At 43.4% G+C, this 14798-nt stretch overlaps 1 protein-coding gene across 10 annotated transcripts in view; it reads right to left on the minus strand.

Annotated features, from left to right (window-relative positions):
• Positions 1 to 404: 404 nt before the first annotated feature.
• The window catches only part of tnca (tenascin Ca), a 42739-nt gene continuing 28345 nt past the window's right edge, over positions 405 to 14798 (minus strand). For 2 of the 10 annotated variants that reach the window (XM_029709676.1, XM_029709675.1), the window contains 18 exons: positions 14298 to 14762; positions 13362 to 13637; positions 9427 to 9699; positions 8862 to 9134; positions 8353 to 8625; positions 7568 to 7873; positions 5886 to 6158; positions 4962 to 5084; positions 4436 to 4579; positions 3955 to 4074; positions 3645 to 3788; positions 3302 to 3432; positions 3053 to 3185; positions 2719 to 2870; positions 2474 to 2570; positions 2137 to 2298; positions 1784 to 1947; positions 405 to 1570 (listed from right to left, as the gene is read on the minus strand). In XM_029709676.1, the coding sequence (XP_029565536.1) occupies positions 1460 to 1570; positions 1784 to 1947; positions 2137 to 2298; positions 2474 to 2570; positions 2719 to 2870; positions 3053 to 3185; positions 3302 to 3432; positions 3645 to 3788; positions 3955 to 4074; positions 4436 to 4579; positions 4962 to 5084; positions 5886 to 6158; positions 7568 to 7873; positions 8353 to 8625; positions 8862 to 9134; positions 9427 to 9699; positions 13362 to 13637; positions 14298 to 14762 (3620 nt within the window). In that variant the 3' untranslated portion in view covers positions 405 to 1459. Of the gene's footprint in view, positions 1571 to 1783; positions 1948 to 2136; positions 2299 to 2473; positions 2571 to 2718; positions 2871 to 3052; positions 3186 to 3301; positions 3433 to 3644; positions 3789 to 3954; positions 4075 to 4435; positions 4580 to 4961; positions 5085 to 5885; positions 6159 to 6387; positions 6854 to 7567; positions 7874 to 8352; positions 8626 to 8861; positions 9135 to 9426; positions 9700 to 11581; positions 13084 to 13361; positions 13638 to 14297; positions 14763 to 14798 lie in introns of those variants that run through there. The other 8 variants (XM_029709677.1, XM_029709678.1, XM_029709681.1 and 5 more) reach the window with 8 other exon arrangements.

The following is a 14798-nucleotide window of genomic DNA, read 5'->3' on the forward strand; positions in this document are numbered from 1 at the left end:
TTCAGACTAATAAGGAGAAAATAACATGTCTCCCTTAACAAAATATCTATATTTTATATTATCACTCTGTAGGTACATGACACCACAGCATATTTAATCCTTTTGATATGAGCCTACTTTTTTCTTGTTTACCCTAGATAACAAAAAGACAACATTAAAGAGCCACTTTTACAGAAGTAGTCTAGTAAGTTGATGTGTATTATTGTTTGTTGAATACTTTCGCTATTTTAGGCCTATTAGTTAATTTGCTCTCAATCTGTGTGACGCATACTGACGAGTACTTTTCTCATGATTAAGGCATGAACACATGAACACTCAACACTGCCATCTGCTGTTGAAGGGAAACTTTTATGTAAAGGGAAACTGGTATGTTTGACATTGGCAGCAAGAAAAATGTTGACGCCTTTTAACAAAGTATATTTTATTGTATTGAGGGTTTCATATAGACATCTGTTTTTCATTCAGTTGGAAAAAAAATGTCAAGCATAATTTAAACCGGTATTCAATGATGTCAGTGGTTAAAATCACTACCATAATCTTCTCAAGAATAGTTTTCCTGCTTTGTTGTATATGTGGACACACTGTTCATGAATTCCAATAGGTTGAAAATAATATAAAATGACATTTGAAATATCAATCACTCAATATGAAACAAATGATACCCAGTTCAGTCAGTCCTGCACTCAGGTCTGTACAAGGAAACTCTTTTATTTTATTTTTTTTATTTGTCCCCCTTTGATACAGTCCCAAAATGTTTTGCAGGTCAGCAGTCAAGGTTTCAAGACATTGGACTTTCAAGAAGCAAAGTGTCACTTGTCACATGATCATAATGATGCATTTTGCATCATATGATGCATTTTACATCATTATGCTGATGTGGCAAGTGACACTTTGCTTCTTCAAAGTCCAATATCTTGAAAACGTATCTGCTGACATGCAAAACATTGTAGGACTGTATCAACAGTGGACGAAAATATAGTTTTTGAGTGCAATTTTCCTTTAACCTCGATAGCTTTATTTCCCCAGTCCCTTAATGTCTGGGGAGACTGAGGCATGTGGCATCAAGCCACGTTATTATTTCCATGTGCCTAGTTGAAAAGCTTAACGGTGCTCATACAGTTTTTTTTAATCAACTGCCAGAAAGAGAACATAACAGTGTGGGAGAATAGGACATAAGAGCGAGAGTGAAACTTACAGTAGGACTCTTTTTACCTTCACCATAAAAATAAGAGTAACTGAAATCTCCTTTCATTGTTTCACATTTCATAATCAAACTGCCTTATTCTTAATTGGCATATTCAAATATCTTTGGACATAATATAGGGAGCCATATTTGGCTTGAACATTTTCCAATGAACACAAACAATAAAACAAATCAAACACACAAAAGTGCCTATTCTGACCATTCCAAACCCTCCACCAAATATCTTCACAATAAAAGCATGTACAGGTATTAAGTCTATGATCTTTTCCGTCGGCTTTCAACGTTTCTGAAGTTGACGGGTCTAATCTTCATCTCGACGAACTGGATTGAATGCTCGTGTCCCTTCCAATGGAACCAGTTGATACCCTGAAAAAAAGTAGACTTTTTTTTACATGTTTACACACCGCAGTATTTCAAAAGTATGTGTAATAAATAATAAATGTAATAATCTTGTTTCATACTCTGACCAGAATATAATATACGCACACACACACACACACACATACACACACACACACACACACACACTTTGTGATAGCAGAAAGGAAGTCAATACATTGTAGGCCACACTTTCCGTACCTTGCTGTGACTATTGTCACCATATTTTCCCATGAGGTTGGCACGATGGCAGTTCTTGTACCAGAAGGCACCCTTATAGGACAGTGCACAGTTGGTTACTGCAATGTCGTTGTCATTGTCGTACGTGGAGAAGGGCCGACCATGGTGATAGATCATAGAGTCACCTAGGAAACAAGAGAAACACATTGACTGGTGTGAAGAAATATGGATAGTTCAATCACAGTTATATTGTGACTTTTTTTTACTGTAAAGTGTATTGGTATATTTCAATGGAATTTTAATAAAGTTAGATCTGACTAGATTTTCTATGCAGGAGCACTAATAAACACAGCTATTATCATAATTGTCCTTACCTGCTGTGCCGCTGTATGTTCCTAAGTACATCTTGTAGCGGCTACGTGGCTCTGCGATGGTGAACTTGTCATACTGAGCATAGGCCGACTTCCCGTTGTCCCTCAGGTCCACACGCAGCTCGTACTGGCCTGATGCCGTCATCTTGTGGAGGTTGGCCAGACCTGAAACGACAGGAAATGACATCACAGTGCCATTCCTGTTTCCTATGGCTCAATTGGTTGGAGCATGGTGATGCAACCCCAGGATTGTGGTTTGACTTCCGCATTGGCCACAAATATTGAACAAAGGGAGAAAATAAAATACAAATAAAGGAAGGGTGGAGAGATGTGGACTCACCAAACCAGAATTCATCATTCATGTCCCCAAAGCCACCGGTGTAATTCTTCCAGTTCCTGAAGAACTCCAGATTTCCATTCTGGCGCCTCAGGAACACCTGTAAAGAGAGTTGACAGAACCTGTCATATACAAGCCCTGATTTCTTTGGTTTGGCTTCAGTATTATCACAAACATGTAAAGGTCAATCCAATCAAACCTGGAGTTTAGACTTTGTGTGTGTGTGTGTGTGTGTGTGTGTTCTTCACCATCCATCCACCTCCGTCCGTGGTCATGTCACAGTAGACCTGGATGGGCTGGCTCTCGTCCCCTCCCAGGTAGATGTTGTAGGTGCCAGAGTTCGTGTCTCCATTCAGCAGAGCCTGCGAGCAGTCCTTAGGGTATCTGTATAACCCTCCAACTACACACACACACACACACACACACACACACACACACACACACACACACACACACACACACACACACACACCTATCAAAAACAGTGCACTACATAGGAAACTTGAGATCTGAGATCACTTGAGATCTGCCCATTGTAAAGCTGTGAGGGGATGGAGGTGGTGTGTTCAGCAGTCTACTTACTGGTGGTGAAGACATTGGTGACGTGGCGGCTCCGCTGGGCTCCAGCGATGGCCTGTAGCCTGACGCTGTACTCTGAAGAGCCACTCAGCTCACTCACGCTGTACGATGTGGCTGTAGGGCTCAGGACAACTTCCTGTATTCAAATCAAATCAATCTTTATTCATAATGTAAAGCACTTTGGAAAATGTAGCTGTAAAATAGCCATTGATGATCGATTGTGGGGGCCAGTGTGCGGACTCAAACCCGTACCCGGACTGTGCCGTCGGGTGAGGTGAAGGTGAGGATGTATCCGGTGATGGTGGCACGCGGAGGCTTCCAGGTGAGAGTGGCACTGTCTGTCTGGACGTTACTGGCTGCCAGGTCACGAGGAGAATCCACATCTACAGACACAAACAGGAAAGTGGAAGGATCACATACAACACTATGTTAAACGTGTTAAATAATGATATCACAGATGTCTTAATATTGAATTCATGGACAATACAATACTGCACTTCATTGAATTTATGAACAATAAAATATTACACAGTTTGATTGTTGTTTGAAAATCAGACCCAATGCTCCTATATAAAGCATCTAATTGGAGAGCTACCCGTTGTGAATTCAGTGGTGATGGTGCCACTCTTCTGTGCCTCCCTCATGGAGTACACCCCGACTGTGTAGTGGGTGGCAGGGACAAGGGAGCCCATCTCAAACTCCACCGTGTTCCCAGAAACGTGCTCCATCACTGGGGACACTGCAGACAGCAGAGGAAAGAGACAATATCACCACCTGGTTACCACCACCAACAGTCTATTTGGCTAGTGATGAGGGATACCACGGATAAAAATACATCATGTAGACAAATACACGTCAGCTCCTGGCAATCTGTGCCTTGGGCCTCTTGTGAAACACACACAAACCTGAATCTGCGCTGTAGGTGATGAAGTAGCCATCGACGGTGGCCTGAGCTGGTTGCCATAGCAGCAGGGCGGTCGTGTCAGTGACGTTGACAGCAGAAAGAGCTTGAGGCCTGTCCAGAGCTAAGGAGGAGGAAAATACACAGCTTTGTTACACACATAGGCCTGTAGCCACAACAGCTTCAGCAAACAAACACCTGTACTGACAGTATTATGACCTGCAAACAACCCAATGCAATGATGTCATACTTTTCCCAGGAATAATTGACTGGGGTGGACAGAGTAGAGGAGTACCATATGTGCTGTTGAGTATGAATGTATGAAGCTAATGATTTATGAAATGCTCATAGTGTCTATGCATAACACAGAGACTTCTGTCTATCCTCCTCATAGCACTGTGACTTGAATGTAAACGTATTGTATAATTTCATGTATTTAGTAAAAGGTCAAATGTGTAAATGTATGCTAAAGAGTAGTCAGACACCTGTGGTGATGTTCTCTGACCCCGGGTCACTCTCCTCCAGGCCCTTCCCAGCAAAGATGGTGACCTGATAGGTCACTCCTGGCAACATGTTAGGCAACAAGGCCTGGGTCTCAGTCCCATCTGCTAGCACTGTCATTGGGCTGCCTGTTGATGAGAGAAAATATGGCATTTATGCTACTTTACGTTCTTCTATTCTGAAGTAAATACATGTTTAATGCTGCTGTTAAATCGTACTGTTAAATCCACTTTAAGGAACTGGTTTCCTTTCCTTCCTTGGTAGCAGCTGCAGATATTCACAGTTCTTCACTAGTGTACATTATTGTGTGAAGAAACCTTGTGATTACTCTATATTCCACTAGAGAGAGTGCTTTGTCCAATTTGAAAAAAAATGGAGGAGAGGAAATTCCTCCCCTCATGCCACATGAAGCCCTTTTGAGGCCTAAAGTACTATATAAACGCAGTCCAATATCCTTATTATAATGGGTATACTTTACTGCCACTATAAGATATGAGGCTATTCACTCACCTCCTTGGAGAGGCACATAGATGATGCGGTAGCTATCCACTCTGGCACGAGGCATGATCCAATGGACTATGGCTGAGGACTCAGTCACTTCAGAGAAGCGGATGCCTCTTGGAGCGCCCAGGCCTGGCACAGCGATGGGGTCAGGGTTAAAAAGGCAAGCAAAAAATGAGAAAAGTTAGATTGATCTGTATGAGTTAGATTTTTGATCAGGAATCGATTCTACTGAGGTCAGTTTATTCAACAGAATAGGCCTATTGCCCTATGGTGTGTCAATATACACACTGACAAATCTATAATGGGCATCAGAACACATGGACTTTGAGCTGCATTTAAAGCCAATAAGCAGCACAATCTAATGCAAAAACACGTCTCCATATTTTTGAAAAGGATATCATATGGGGAAAAAGAGACATGCAAAACCATTTTTAAAAAATGTAACCTTTATTTAACTAGGCAAGTCAGTTAAGAACAAATTCTTATTTACAATGACGGCCAACACCAGCCAAACCCGGACAACTGTGCGCCACCCTATGGGACTCCCATTTCTGGCCAGTTGTGATACAGCCTGGATTAGAACCAGGGTGTCTGTAGTGACCCTTCAAGCATTGAGATGCAGTGCCTTAGACCGCTGCGCCACTTGTTTGGTTCCTTGATGCTCACAGGCCTAGGACTATTAGTACATAAAATAATGATCAGTGGCAATTTAGATATTTGCCTGAAGGCATACCCCTTGGAAAAGAAAACCAGTAAAAACAAAAGGTATTATTACAAAACCCAGTCAAAACAAAGATCAGTATTGCATCTTGTAATCAAGACACCTGTTTCCAGAGAAACCAGACGAGAGAAGTGAGATGCAGACCACATTGTGCTTCGGCATTTACTGATAGTTCAGACTGTCAGAAAATAGGCCCTTTATTTAAATACCTGTTCGAGCAACACCGGTAATCGGTTGGGAGCGCTGTTCCAAAGTGACACCGTACAGCTCGATTTCGTACTCGGTGCCGCCGGTGAGTCCCGTTAAAACCTTGGTTCGCTCGTCACCAAGGACGTTGACTTCTTGTGGATGCGCAAACTTTGTGGAGTCCTTAATTTTGATCACAAATCTATCAAACATGTCTTCATCCGCGGTCCAGGCCAGGCGGAAACTGTCTGAAGTGATGTCCGAGACAAACATGTGCTCCACTTCTGGCTCAGCCTCTGGTTGGAAAGAGAATTCAATTCGACGTATTTGTCGAGAAACATTCACCCAATTACTAGAAAACAAATTTGACGACGGCGACTGTCGGCGACTAGATGGAAAAGGTGAGATAGTAGGACTCCTAGTTTTTGGTTAAATTCTCATGAACTTGCTACCACCACTCTGACATGCTTTCAAATCGTCAAGGTGCTTTGCATTCCTTTGTTATTTTATTGAGAAATAGACACGTTCATGGTTGTGGAGACATTTATTGACGTCAATTAGCAAGTCAACATCCACAATTACTATTCTCCGTGATTGTTGCATCAAGCCAAGGATTTGGCCAAAACAATCCATCCACACCGCATGCATCCTCAATGCCAGCCCTGCATTCAGTGCATTCAAAGGTAAATAAAAAAACGAGTGGTTAGGTCAACTGACATTTCATGCTGAAAATGCCATGTTGATTTGTCTGTGTTTTCCTACTTATAGGCTAGGCCTACTATCCAATCAATGGTCCATAACCATCCTCAAACATTTTCAACTGGAAATAAAGACTGTTTTTTTAAATGCCTTATCAGTCTAATATTTACAGGTGAAACTTAGATATTGCTTGATTAGCCTACCTCAAACAATTCTTAGTGACAGTGATATGTGTCCACTGAAAATGGCATCCTTTACACCGTAACGTTCACAGTGTCACATTATGAGAAATCTGAGGGGAAAACACAGTTTAAAATATGAAAACATATTTTCATATTTTGGAGAGAGGAAAAAGCAGAGCACCAGACACTTCTTCGCTGTAACAATTAAGCTTCAAACTGAAAACACAGGCAAGACCTCCATGATGCTTCAAACATGAAGAGGATGAAGAAAATATTAACAGTAATCAGATTGTTCTGGAAAAGTAAGTGAGATGTTGGAGGAGGTAGTAGGGTTGTGTGTTGAGGCTTCCCCACCAAAGTAAAGCATTGATGGCATTAATATTTCATCCTTTCTTAGAAGATTAGTGGAAAGGCCTACTAGTTTTTTGTGATACAGTAAAAGTACAAGTTGGGAATCCATCACCCCTTGAGTAAGTAAAGTAAACCTGTGTTTTCACTTCGACTGAATAGTGACCAATCCCTCAAGCAGTCCCAAGTGACACCTCACTGTGATGGAGAAGCCTCATTGTACAGGGCCGAATCCGAACTCCAAGTTACTTGTGTGCATCTTAGAATTTCAGCCTACAGTGTGTGTAGTATGGCCAGAGGCATCATGCACCTTAATTGTTGAGGGGGCAGGCTGATGACCGAATTCAATGTATTTCAATGAATTGTGAGAAAAATCATCTATATCTTGTATACCTTTTATCCTACAAATTGATCAAATTGGTAAGGGGCTCATGCCCCCTCATTTTCAACAGCCATGACGCCTCTGTGGGTGGTACCTGTCACAGCCACTGTGGTCAGTGGGCGGGAGACCAGCCCAGTACTGGATACCCCAGTCAGCCTGACCTCATAGCCTATGCCAGTGATCAGGCCCCAGATGTCCAAGAAGCTCTGGTTGCCAGGGACAGTGAACTCCTGAGGTTCCAGTAGCCAGCCTGAGTCTGACACCACTATGTGAAAGTGGCCGAAGCCAACAGTAGAGGGAGCCCCTTCCTGTTGTTGAGGATGATGCGCCCTCCAGGACACGCGGAAGCCGAATGGGGTGATCTCCGAAATGGTCAAGTTTTCCACTTTGGGTAATGATGCTGGAGGGAGCGGGAGTTTTTTGGGGTGAGGGGGGATTAGGGTCGGGTAGAGGAGGGGTAAGACGTGGTGAGAATACATATGGTAGTTGATGTGTGCAATGATTGCAAAAGTACTTGTAGTCTTTGGCGCAGTTGGCCCTATGACTTGTAGAGCCCCAATTCAATTAGGAGAATCTAGTCATGCACATAGCCTAAAGATTTATATCATGTTTATAAATGGGTGACAAACTCCTAATTAAAAACGGTGGACATGTCAGGTAGATACAAGGGGGTGTTGAAACACTAAAGTGAATATTGTATCCATCACACCTCTAAGTAATGTTCACTTGAACACTATTCAAAACCTGCAAATTTGTCCCGCTTAAACCTGGGTGGGCCCCTGGAGAGGTCATGTGTAATTCTTTGGCTACTGGGACACACACTTCCGCCCTGTCAGTGTTTCAAAATAAGTGGTAAGATTTGAGTAAATTACATAGTACCTGTGACGGCATGGGCTAAAACGGAAGGGGTGCGGCGCCCATGAGAAATACCGTACAGTTCAATGTCATAGTCAGTGGCGTCCACTAGGCCAGTGACTGTAATGTTACGGACCTCGCCAGACGGCGTGAACTCCAGTGTATCAAACAGCTGTTCAGGGTCACCGACCCGGATGACAAAGCCATCAAAGTGACCAGCCACTGTGCCCCAGGACAGGGTGAAGTTATCGGGGCTAGATTCAGACACAGCTATTGGGCCCAACTGTGGGACTGCCTCTGGACAAAAGAGAACAGTGATTTTGAATTAGGGGAGATGAGGAGTGTGATATAAAAATTAGACGTTATCTGTTTGACAGTCTAGGACTATGGTTGGAACTATAAAGTTATGATTATTTTCATAGTCGGGGTTTGACTACTCATGAGCTAGTTAAGAGTAATAGCTTTTGAATTCGTAATTATAATATGGAGTATGACTATGACATATGGAGAAAAAAATACATGCGATGCAATACCTGTGGTGACTACAGCGAATAGGGGCTGTGTATTCTGTCCAGCGGAGCTGGCGTACAGTTTGATGTCGTAGGTTGTACTCCCTTTGAGGCCAGTCATAACTGTGGCGCGAGCCGCTCCAGGCAGGGTGCGGCCCATGGCCTGCGAGGGCAAAGCAGACTCTCTGACTTCTACTATAAAGTTATCAAAAGCCTTCTCCCCCGTCCTCCATGACAGTGAAAGTCTGTCTGAGGTAACGTTAGAAACAACTAGCCTGGACAAGTCAGGGTCTGCAGCTACAAAGGAGAGAAAAGTCAGCATTCATTCATTTTTTTAAGGGTGGCACACTGTTACTATCCTTTTTTCCTCTCAATAAACTGTTTTCCATTTAATCCAGTGTCAAAAACTTCAAGTGACCCAGATTATAATGAAGTCAATGGGTAGTCACTAAAAATGTGTATTTTATATAATAATTATGTGTGCTCAAGAAAAATGATCAGAAAAGCATTGCAAACTTCGATATGGAGCAAAGTGATAATGTGCTCGTTCTGGCTTTAGAAATAAATAAAACAAACAAAATAGAAATACCTGTTGATGCAATAATACTGACAGCATGGGTTCGTGATCCCTTGACAATCCCAGTGAGGTAGGCTATATAGTCAGTGCTGGGCTTTAGCCCTGTGATGTCATAAGACATTGCATTCTGGGATATGTTATATTCCTTTGGCTCCTTCAGCCAATCTGAATCAATAATCTCCAGGACATAACCGTCAAACTCTCCCTCAGTGCCATTCCAGGAGATGGAGAAACTCTCTGACGTTAAATTAGATACATACAGATTGCCAACCACTGGCTCGCTCACTAAAGGAAGAAACAGTTATTGGATTTTGAAATAAGCTAAATGTTAAAAGCAATATGCCTATCGCCTATGAAATCACTCGTTTGGCTGCTACATATTCAATTATCTGTCTAAGAGGATGATAATAGATTGTAGATTATTTTGTTTATCAAAGATTTTATGAGAATAATAAGTGCAATTTCACATGGCACTCACCTCACACCTGCCTTTCTCGATAGTCTTTGAATATAATGAAAAATGAATGACATGCACATTTTAATTCTGACAATACAACGGCAAGCTTTTGGGGATGTGGTGAAGACTAAAGAAAGGTAAAAATATACTGCTCAAAAAAATAAAGGGAACACTTAAATAAAACATCCTAGATCTGAATGAAAGAAATAATCTTATTAAATACTTTTTTCTTTACATAGTTGAATGTGCTGACAACAAAATCACACAAAAATAATCATTTGAAATCCAATTTATCAACCCATGGAGGTCTGGATTTGGAGTCACACTCAAAATTAAAGTGGAAAACCACACTACAGGCTGACCCAACTTTGATGTAATGTCCTTAAAACAAGTCAAAATGAGGCTCAGTAGTGTGTGTGGCCTCCACGTGCCTGTATGACCTCCCTACAACGCCTGGTCATGCTCCTGATGAGGTGGCAGATGGTCTCCTCAGGGATCTCCTCCCAGACCTGGACTAAAGCATCCGCCAACTCCTGGACAGTCTGTGGTGCAATGTGGCGTTGGTGGATGGAGCGAGACATGATGTCCCAGATGTGCTCAATTGGATTCAGGTCTGGGGAATGGGTGGGCCAGTCCATAGCATCAATGCCTTCCTCTTGCAGGAACTGCTGACACACTCCAGCCACATGAGGTCTAGCATTGTCTTGCATTAGGAGGAACCCAGGGCCAACCGCACCAGCATATGGTCTCACAAGGGGTCTGAGGATCTCATCTCGGTACCTAATAGCAGTCAGGCTACCTCTGGTGAGCACATGGAGGGCTGTGCGGCCCCCCAAAGAAATGCCACCCTACACCATGACTGACCCACCGCCAAACTGGTCATGCTGGAGGATGTTGCAGGCAGCAGAACGTTCTCCACGGCGTCTCCAGACTCTGTCACGTCTGTCACGTGCTCAGTGTGAACCTGCTTTCATCTGTGAAGAGCACAGGCCGCCAGTGGCGAATTTGCCAATCTTGGTGTTCTCTGGCAAATGCCAAACGTCCTGCACGGTGTTGGGCTGTAAGCACAACCCCCACCTGTGGATGTCGGGCCCTCATACCACCCTCATGGAGTCTGTTTCTGACTGTTTGAGCAAACACATGCACATTTTTGGCCTGCTGGAGGTCATTTTGCAGGGCTCTGGCAGTGCTTCTCCTGCTCCTCCTTGCACAAAGGCGGAGGTAGCGGTCCTGCTGCTGGGTTGTTGCCCTCCTATGGCCTCCTCCACGTCTCCTGATGTACTGGCCTGTCTCTTGATAGCACCTCCATGCTCTGGACACTACGCTGACAGACACAGCAAACCTTCTTGCCACAGCTCGCATTGATGTGCCATCCTGGATGAGCTGCACTACCTGAGACACTTGGGTGGGTTGTAGACTCCGTCTCATGCTACCACTAGAGTGAAAGCACCGCCAGCATTCAAAACTCACCAAAACATCAGCCAGGAAGCATAGGAACTGAGAAGTGGTCTGTGGTCCCCACCTGCAGAACCACTCCTTTATTGGGGGTGTCTTGCTAATTGCCTATAATTTCCACCTGTTGTCTATTCCATTTGCACAACAGCATGTGAAATGTATTGTCAATCAGTGTTGCTTCCTAAGTGAACAGTTTGATTTCACAGAAGTGTGATTGACTTGGAGTTACATTGTGTTGTTTAAGTGTTCCCTTTATTTTTTTGAGCAGTGTGTATTGCAGTGTAACACATCAGAACTGATCATAATGTGTCACATGAATAATAATAGCATTTGTGCCTTATAAAGTGTAAGTGATGTCATCATTATTCCAATTTAAGCCAGGTCAGGACTAGCTCTTATTCTAAAAATAGATGTGCATGTTTTGTTTAGTGTTTGTTCAGACAAGACAGAGTAAGACACTGACATAGACACAAACAGGGAAAGTGACAGATAGCCAAAGTGCCGGAGAGAGAAAGAAAGTCAACAGGACAGGGTATCCATGAAAATAAAAGGTGGCTTCAGATTAGCTAGACTTGACAAGTACGCTTTTTGACAAAAGTGTACGGTTGAATTTAGTGTCAAAATGTGACTTAAGGCAGAGGTCTCCAACTCCGGTGCTGGAGAGCTACTGGGTGTGCAATATGTTTTGTTCCAGCCCAGCACTAACTCACCTGTTTCAAATAGTAAACAATTGTAACCTGTAGTTAGTGCTGGGCTGGAACAAAAGCATGGATACTCAATAGCTCTGCAGGACAGGAGTTGGAGAACGCTGGACTAGAAGACAGTGGACATGTTGTTGGTGAGATAGTACATTGCCAAACCCAAGCAGGAGAGCCATTCACCTATGATGTTAATAACATGGATGGGTGATGATGTTAAAGACACTCCATGCCCTTGGAAGAGTTTGTTGACAAGGGAAAGGGAAAACTCTTACGTGCAGGGAGACATTCACAAACAAGTTCAAATCATGCACACACACTGCATTGAGTAGGACAATAAGTTGCCGTTTTTGTTGCACTATAGTTGGAATTAACAATGTTTCACAAATATAATATCTAAAAGAGGAGTTAATGTTGTTACAGCACACACACAGTACATAGTATTCATTGTCACAGGAGGTTGGTGGCACCTGAATTGGGGAGAAACAGGCTCATGGTAATGACTGGAGCGGTATCAAATACATCAAACATATGGTTTCCAGGTGTTTGATGCCATTTCATTTGCTCCTTTCCAGCCAGCTGTTCTCCCCTCAGCAGCCTCCACTGTTCATTGTATACTATTAGGCCTACATTTCCAGTCTCTCTCATACTGAAACCAATACATAGACCTCTAATGTCACTCAGCCGTTCTGGCCACTCAGTTAAAGCATGACTCCAACAGGCAAACAAGCTATAGGTTAATTACTCAGTTTGTGAGGATGGGGGGGTGGGGGGGTGATGGAATGATGACGAATGGACACTGTTTAATGTGGATGGGAGGGAGGAGGTGTTGTTTGGTTTTCTTTTGCAATCATTGCAGCACATCAAAACTCACCACGATGCATGTAATGGCAGGGGGGAGGGCTTCATGCACTCAGGCCATGGGATGGAATGTGAGGAGGGGGTGAGACAGGGTGAGGTTGGTCACTTGCGGGCAGCTTGCTTGTTTCAGTTATAGGGTAAGGGTTTGTGTGGGTGATGCCCAGCACCCTGCCCTGTGGTGAAAGACGGACACAGTGGCTGGAGGGTAAGAATGACACATGGCATGGTGTTGTTAGAATGAAACATTGTCATTTGTAAAAAAGGCTAAATTGAAGGGTTACGTCAGTGATCTTGCTTGCTACGTGCAGTGCTGTGGATGCTTGAATGTGAATGGAAACAGGCAGGTTTGTGTGTAAGCTGTTCCCCACAGATCCCAACTGGAATAGAGAGAAATTGCTCAAAAGGCACAGTGAAGAAAAAGTAAGAAAGAGAGGGATAAGGACAGAACCTTGGGGGACACCTCCATTCGTAGGTACCTGTAGTGACTTCAGTATACACCGGCTCCTGGAAGGAGCCCTGGTGGAGCCCGTACAGGCCAATCCTATACAAAGTGTTAGGACTCAGGCCAGAAATGCCCAGGTTTAAGGCATCAGCCGACAGGGTGAGGTTCTCACTCTCTGGACCTCCCTCTAAGTTTGTCACCTCAATGACAAAGCTCTCAAACTCCCCGTCCTCGGGAGTCCAGTGCACATTGAAGCTGTCCCATGTCACGTCAGAGACTGTGAGGTTGGTCACCACAGGCCTCAGCTCCTCTAGCAGACAAACAGATCATAGTACAGTCAATAAAATATGCACTATATGAAATATATCATAAATCGATATTTCACATCATATTATGTTTTATATCCCATAATCAGGGATCATCGACTAGATTCAGCCATAGACCGATTTCTTTCTTGAGCGGATGGTTAGGGGGCCGTAACTTAATTACAAATAATTTATATACTGCAAATTGACCGCAAGAAGCCCAAACAAATTTCAAACCTTGCTTACGTTTGTATACGATCACATGTATCTCTTTATTATGCGTGGGAATACTTTGGAATAGATTTCCAAAATTGAAATCACTTGGAGTTGATTTGCTGGAGTTTTTACAGTCTTTTATGTCCAACAATAAAAAATAAAATGCAACAACAAATAAAATCACTCGCGGGCCGCAAGTTAGGGAACCCTGCTTTATATATTCCATATATTTCACATCAACTATACAATGTATTGCAGGGATTAAACTGTGATGTGTTTCAGCAGCACTTTCTTAGTCAGTTATGATTACACAGAACACATGAATACAAAGACAGATGGATGAATGGGAGGATGTATGAAATAAATAAGGATAGGATGGAGAGAGGGATGGAGAGAAAGATGACCGATGGTTATGGATGTCTATGGCAAAGAATCACTGCTTCATGTACCTGTATTGGCAAAAGCATGAAGAGGCAGAGACTGCTCCCCCTCCACCTTCCCATATAACGAAACCTCATAACGTGTCCCAGGGGACAAGCCTTCTATAAGGGTCTTCCTGGCACTTCCTGGTACCGTAGTCACATGAGCTTGTGCCATCCCTGACAGAGCATTCACCTCCACCAAAAAGCTATCAAAGGCTTCATCTGGGGCTGACCAGGCTAGCCTCACGCTAGTGGGGCTCACGTCTGTGACATTGAGGTCCCCTAGCGTCTCCAGGCTGGAGCCCTCTGGTTCAGGTTCAGCCCCAGAGGGGATGTCCCCCGTGGGGTACAGAGATGTAGACGTAGGCCCCTCTGTGATCAGAGGAGCCAGGGGAAGGACTGTTGGATGAACAGCTCCTGTGTCAGGAGACTGTGTCGTCTGAGCACTTTTGACACTCAGAGCGACTACATCAGTAGAGGTAGACTTGGGTGCTAAATGAAAGTACATTCAAAAGTATTAAATGTGTA

The sequence above is a fragment of the Salmo trutta genome, chromosome 23 (assembly GCF_901001165.1).
Source record: "Salmo trutta chromosome 23, fSalTru1.1, whole genome shotgun sequence".
NCBI lineage: Eukaryota > Metazoa > Chordata > Actinopteri > Salmoniformes > Salmonidae > Salmo > Salmo trutta.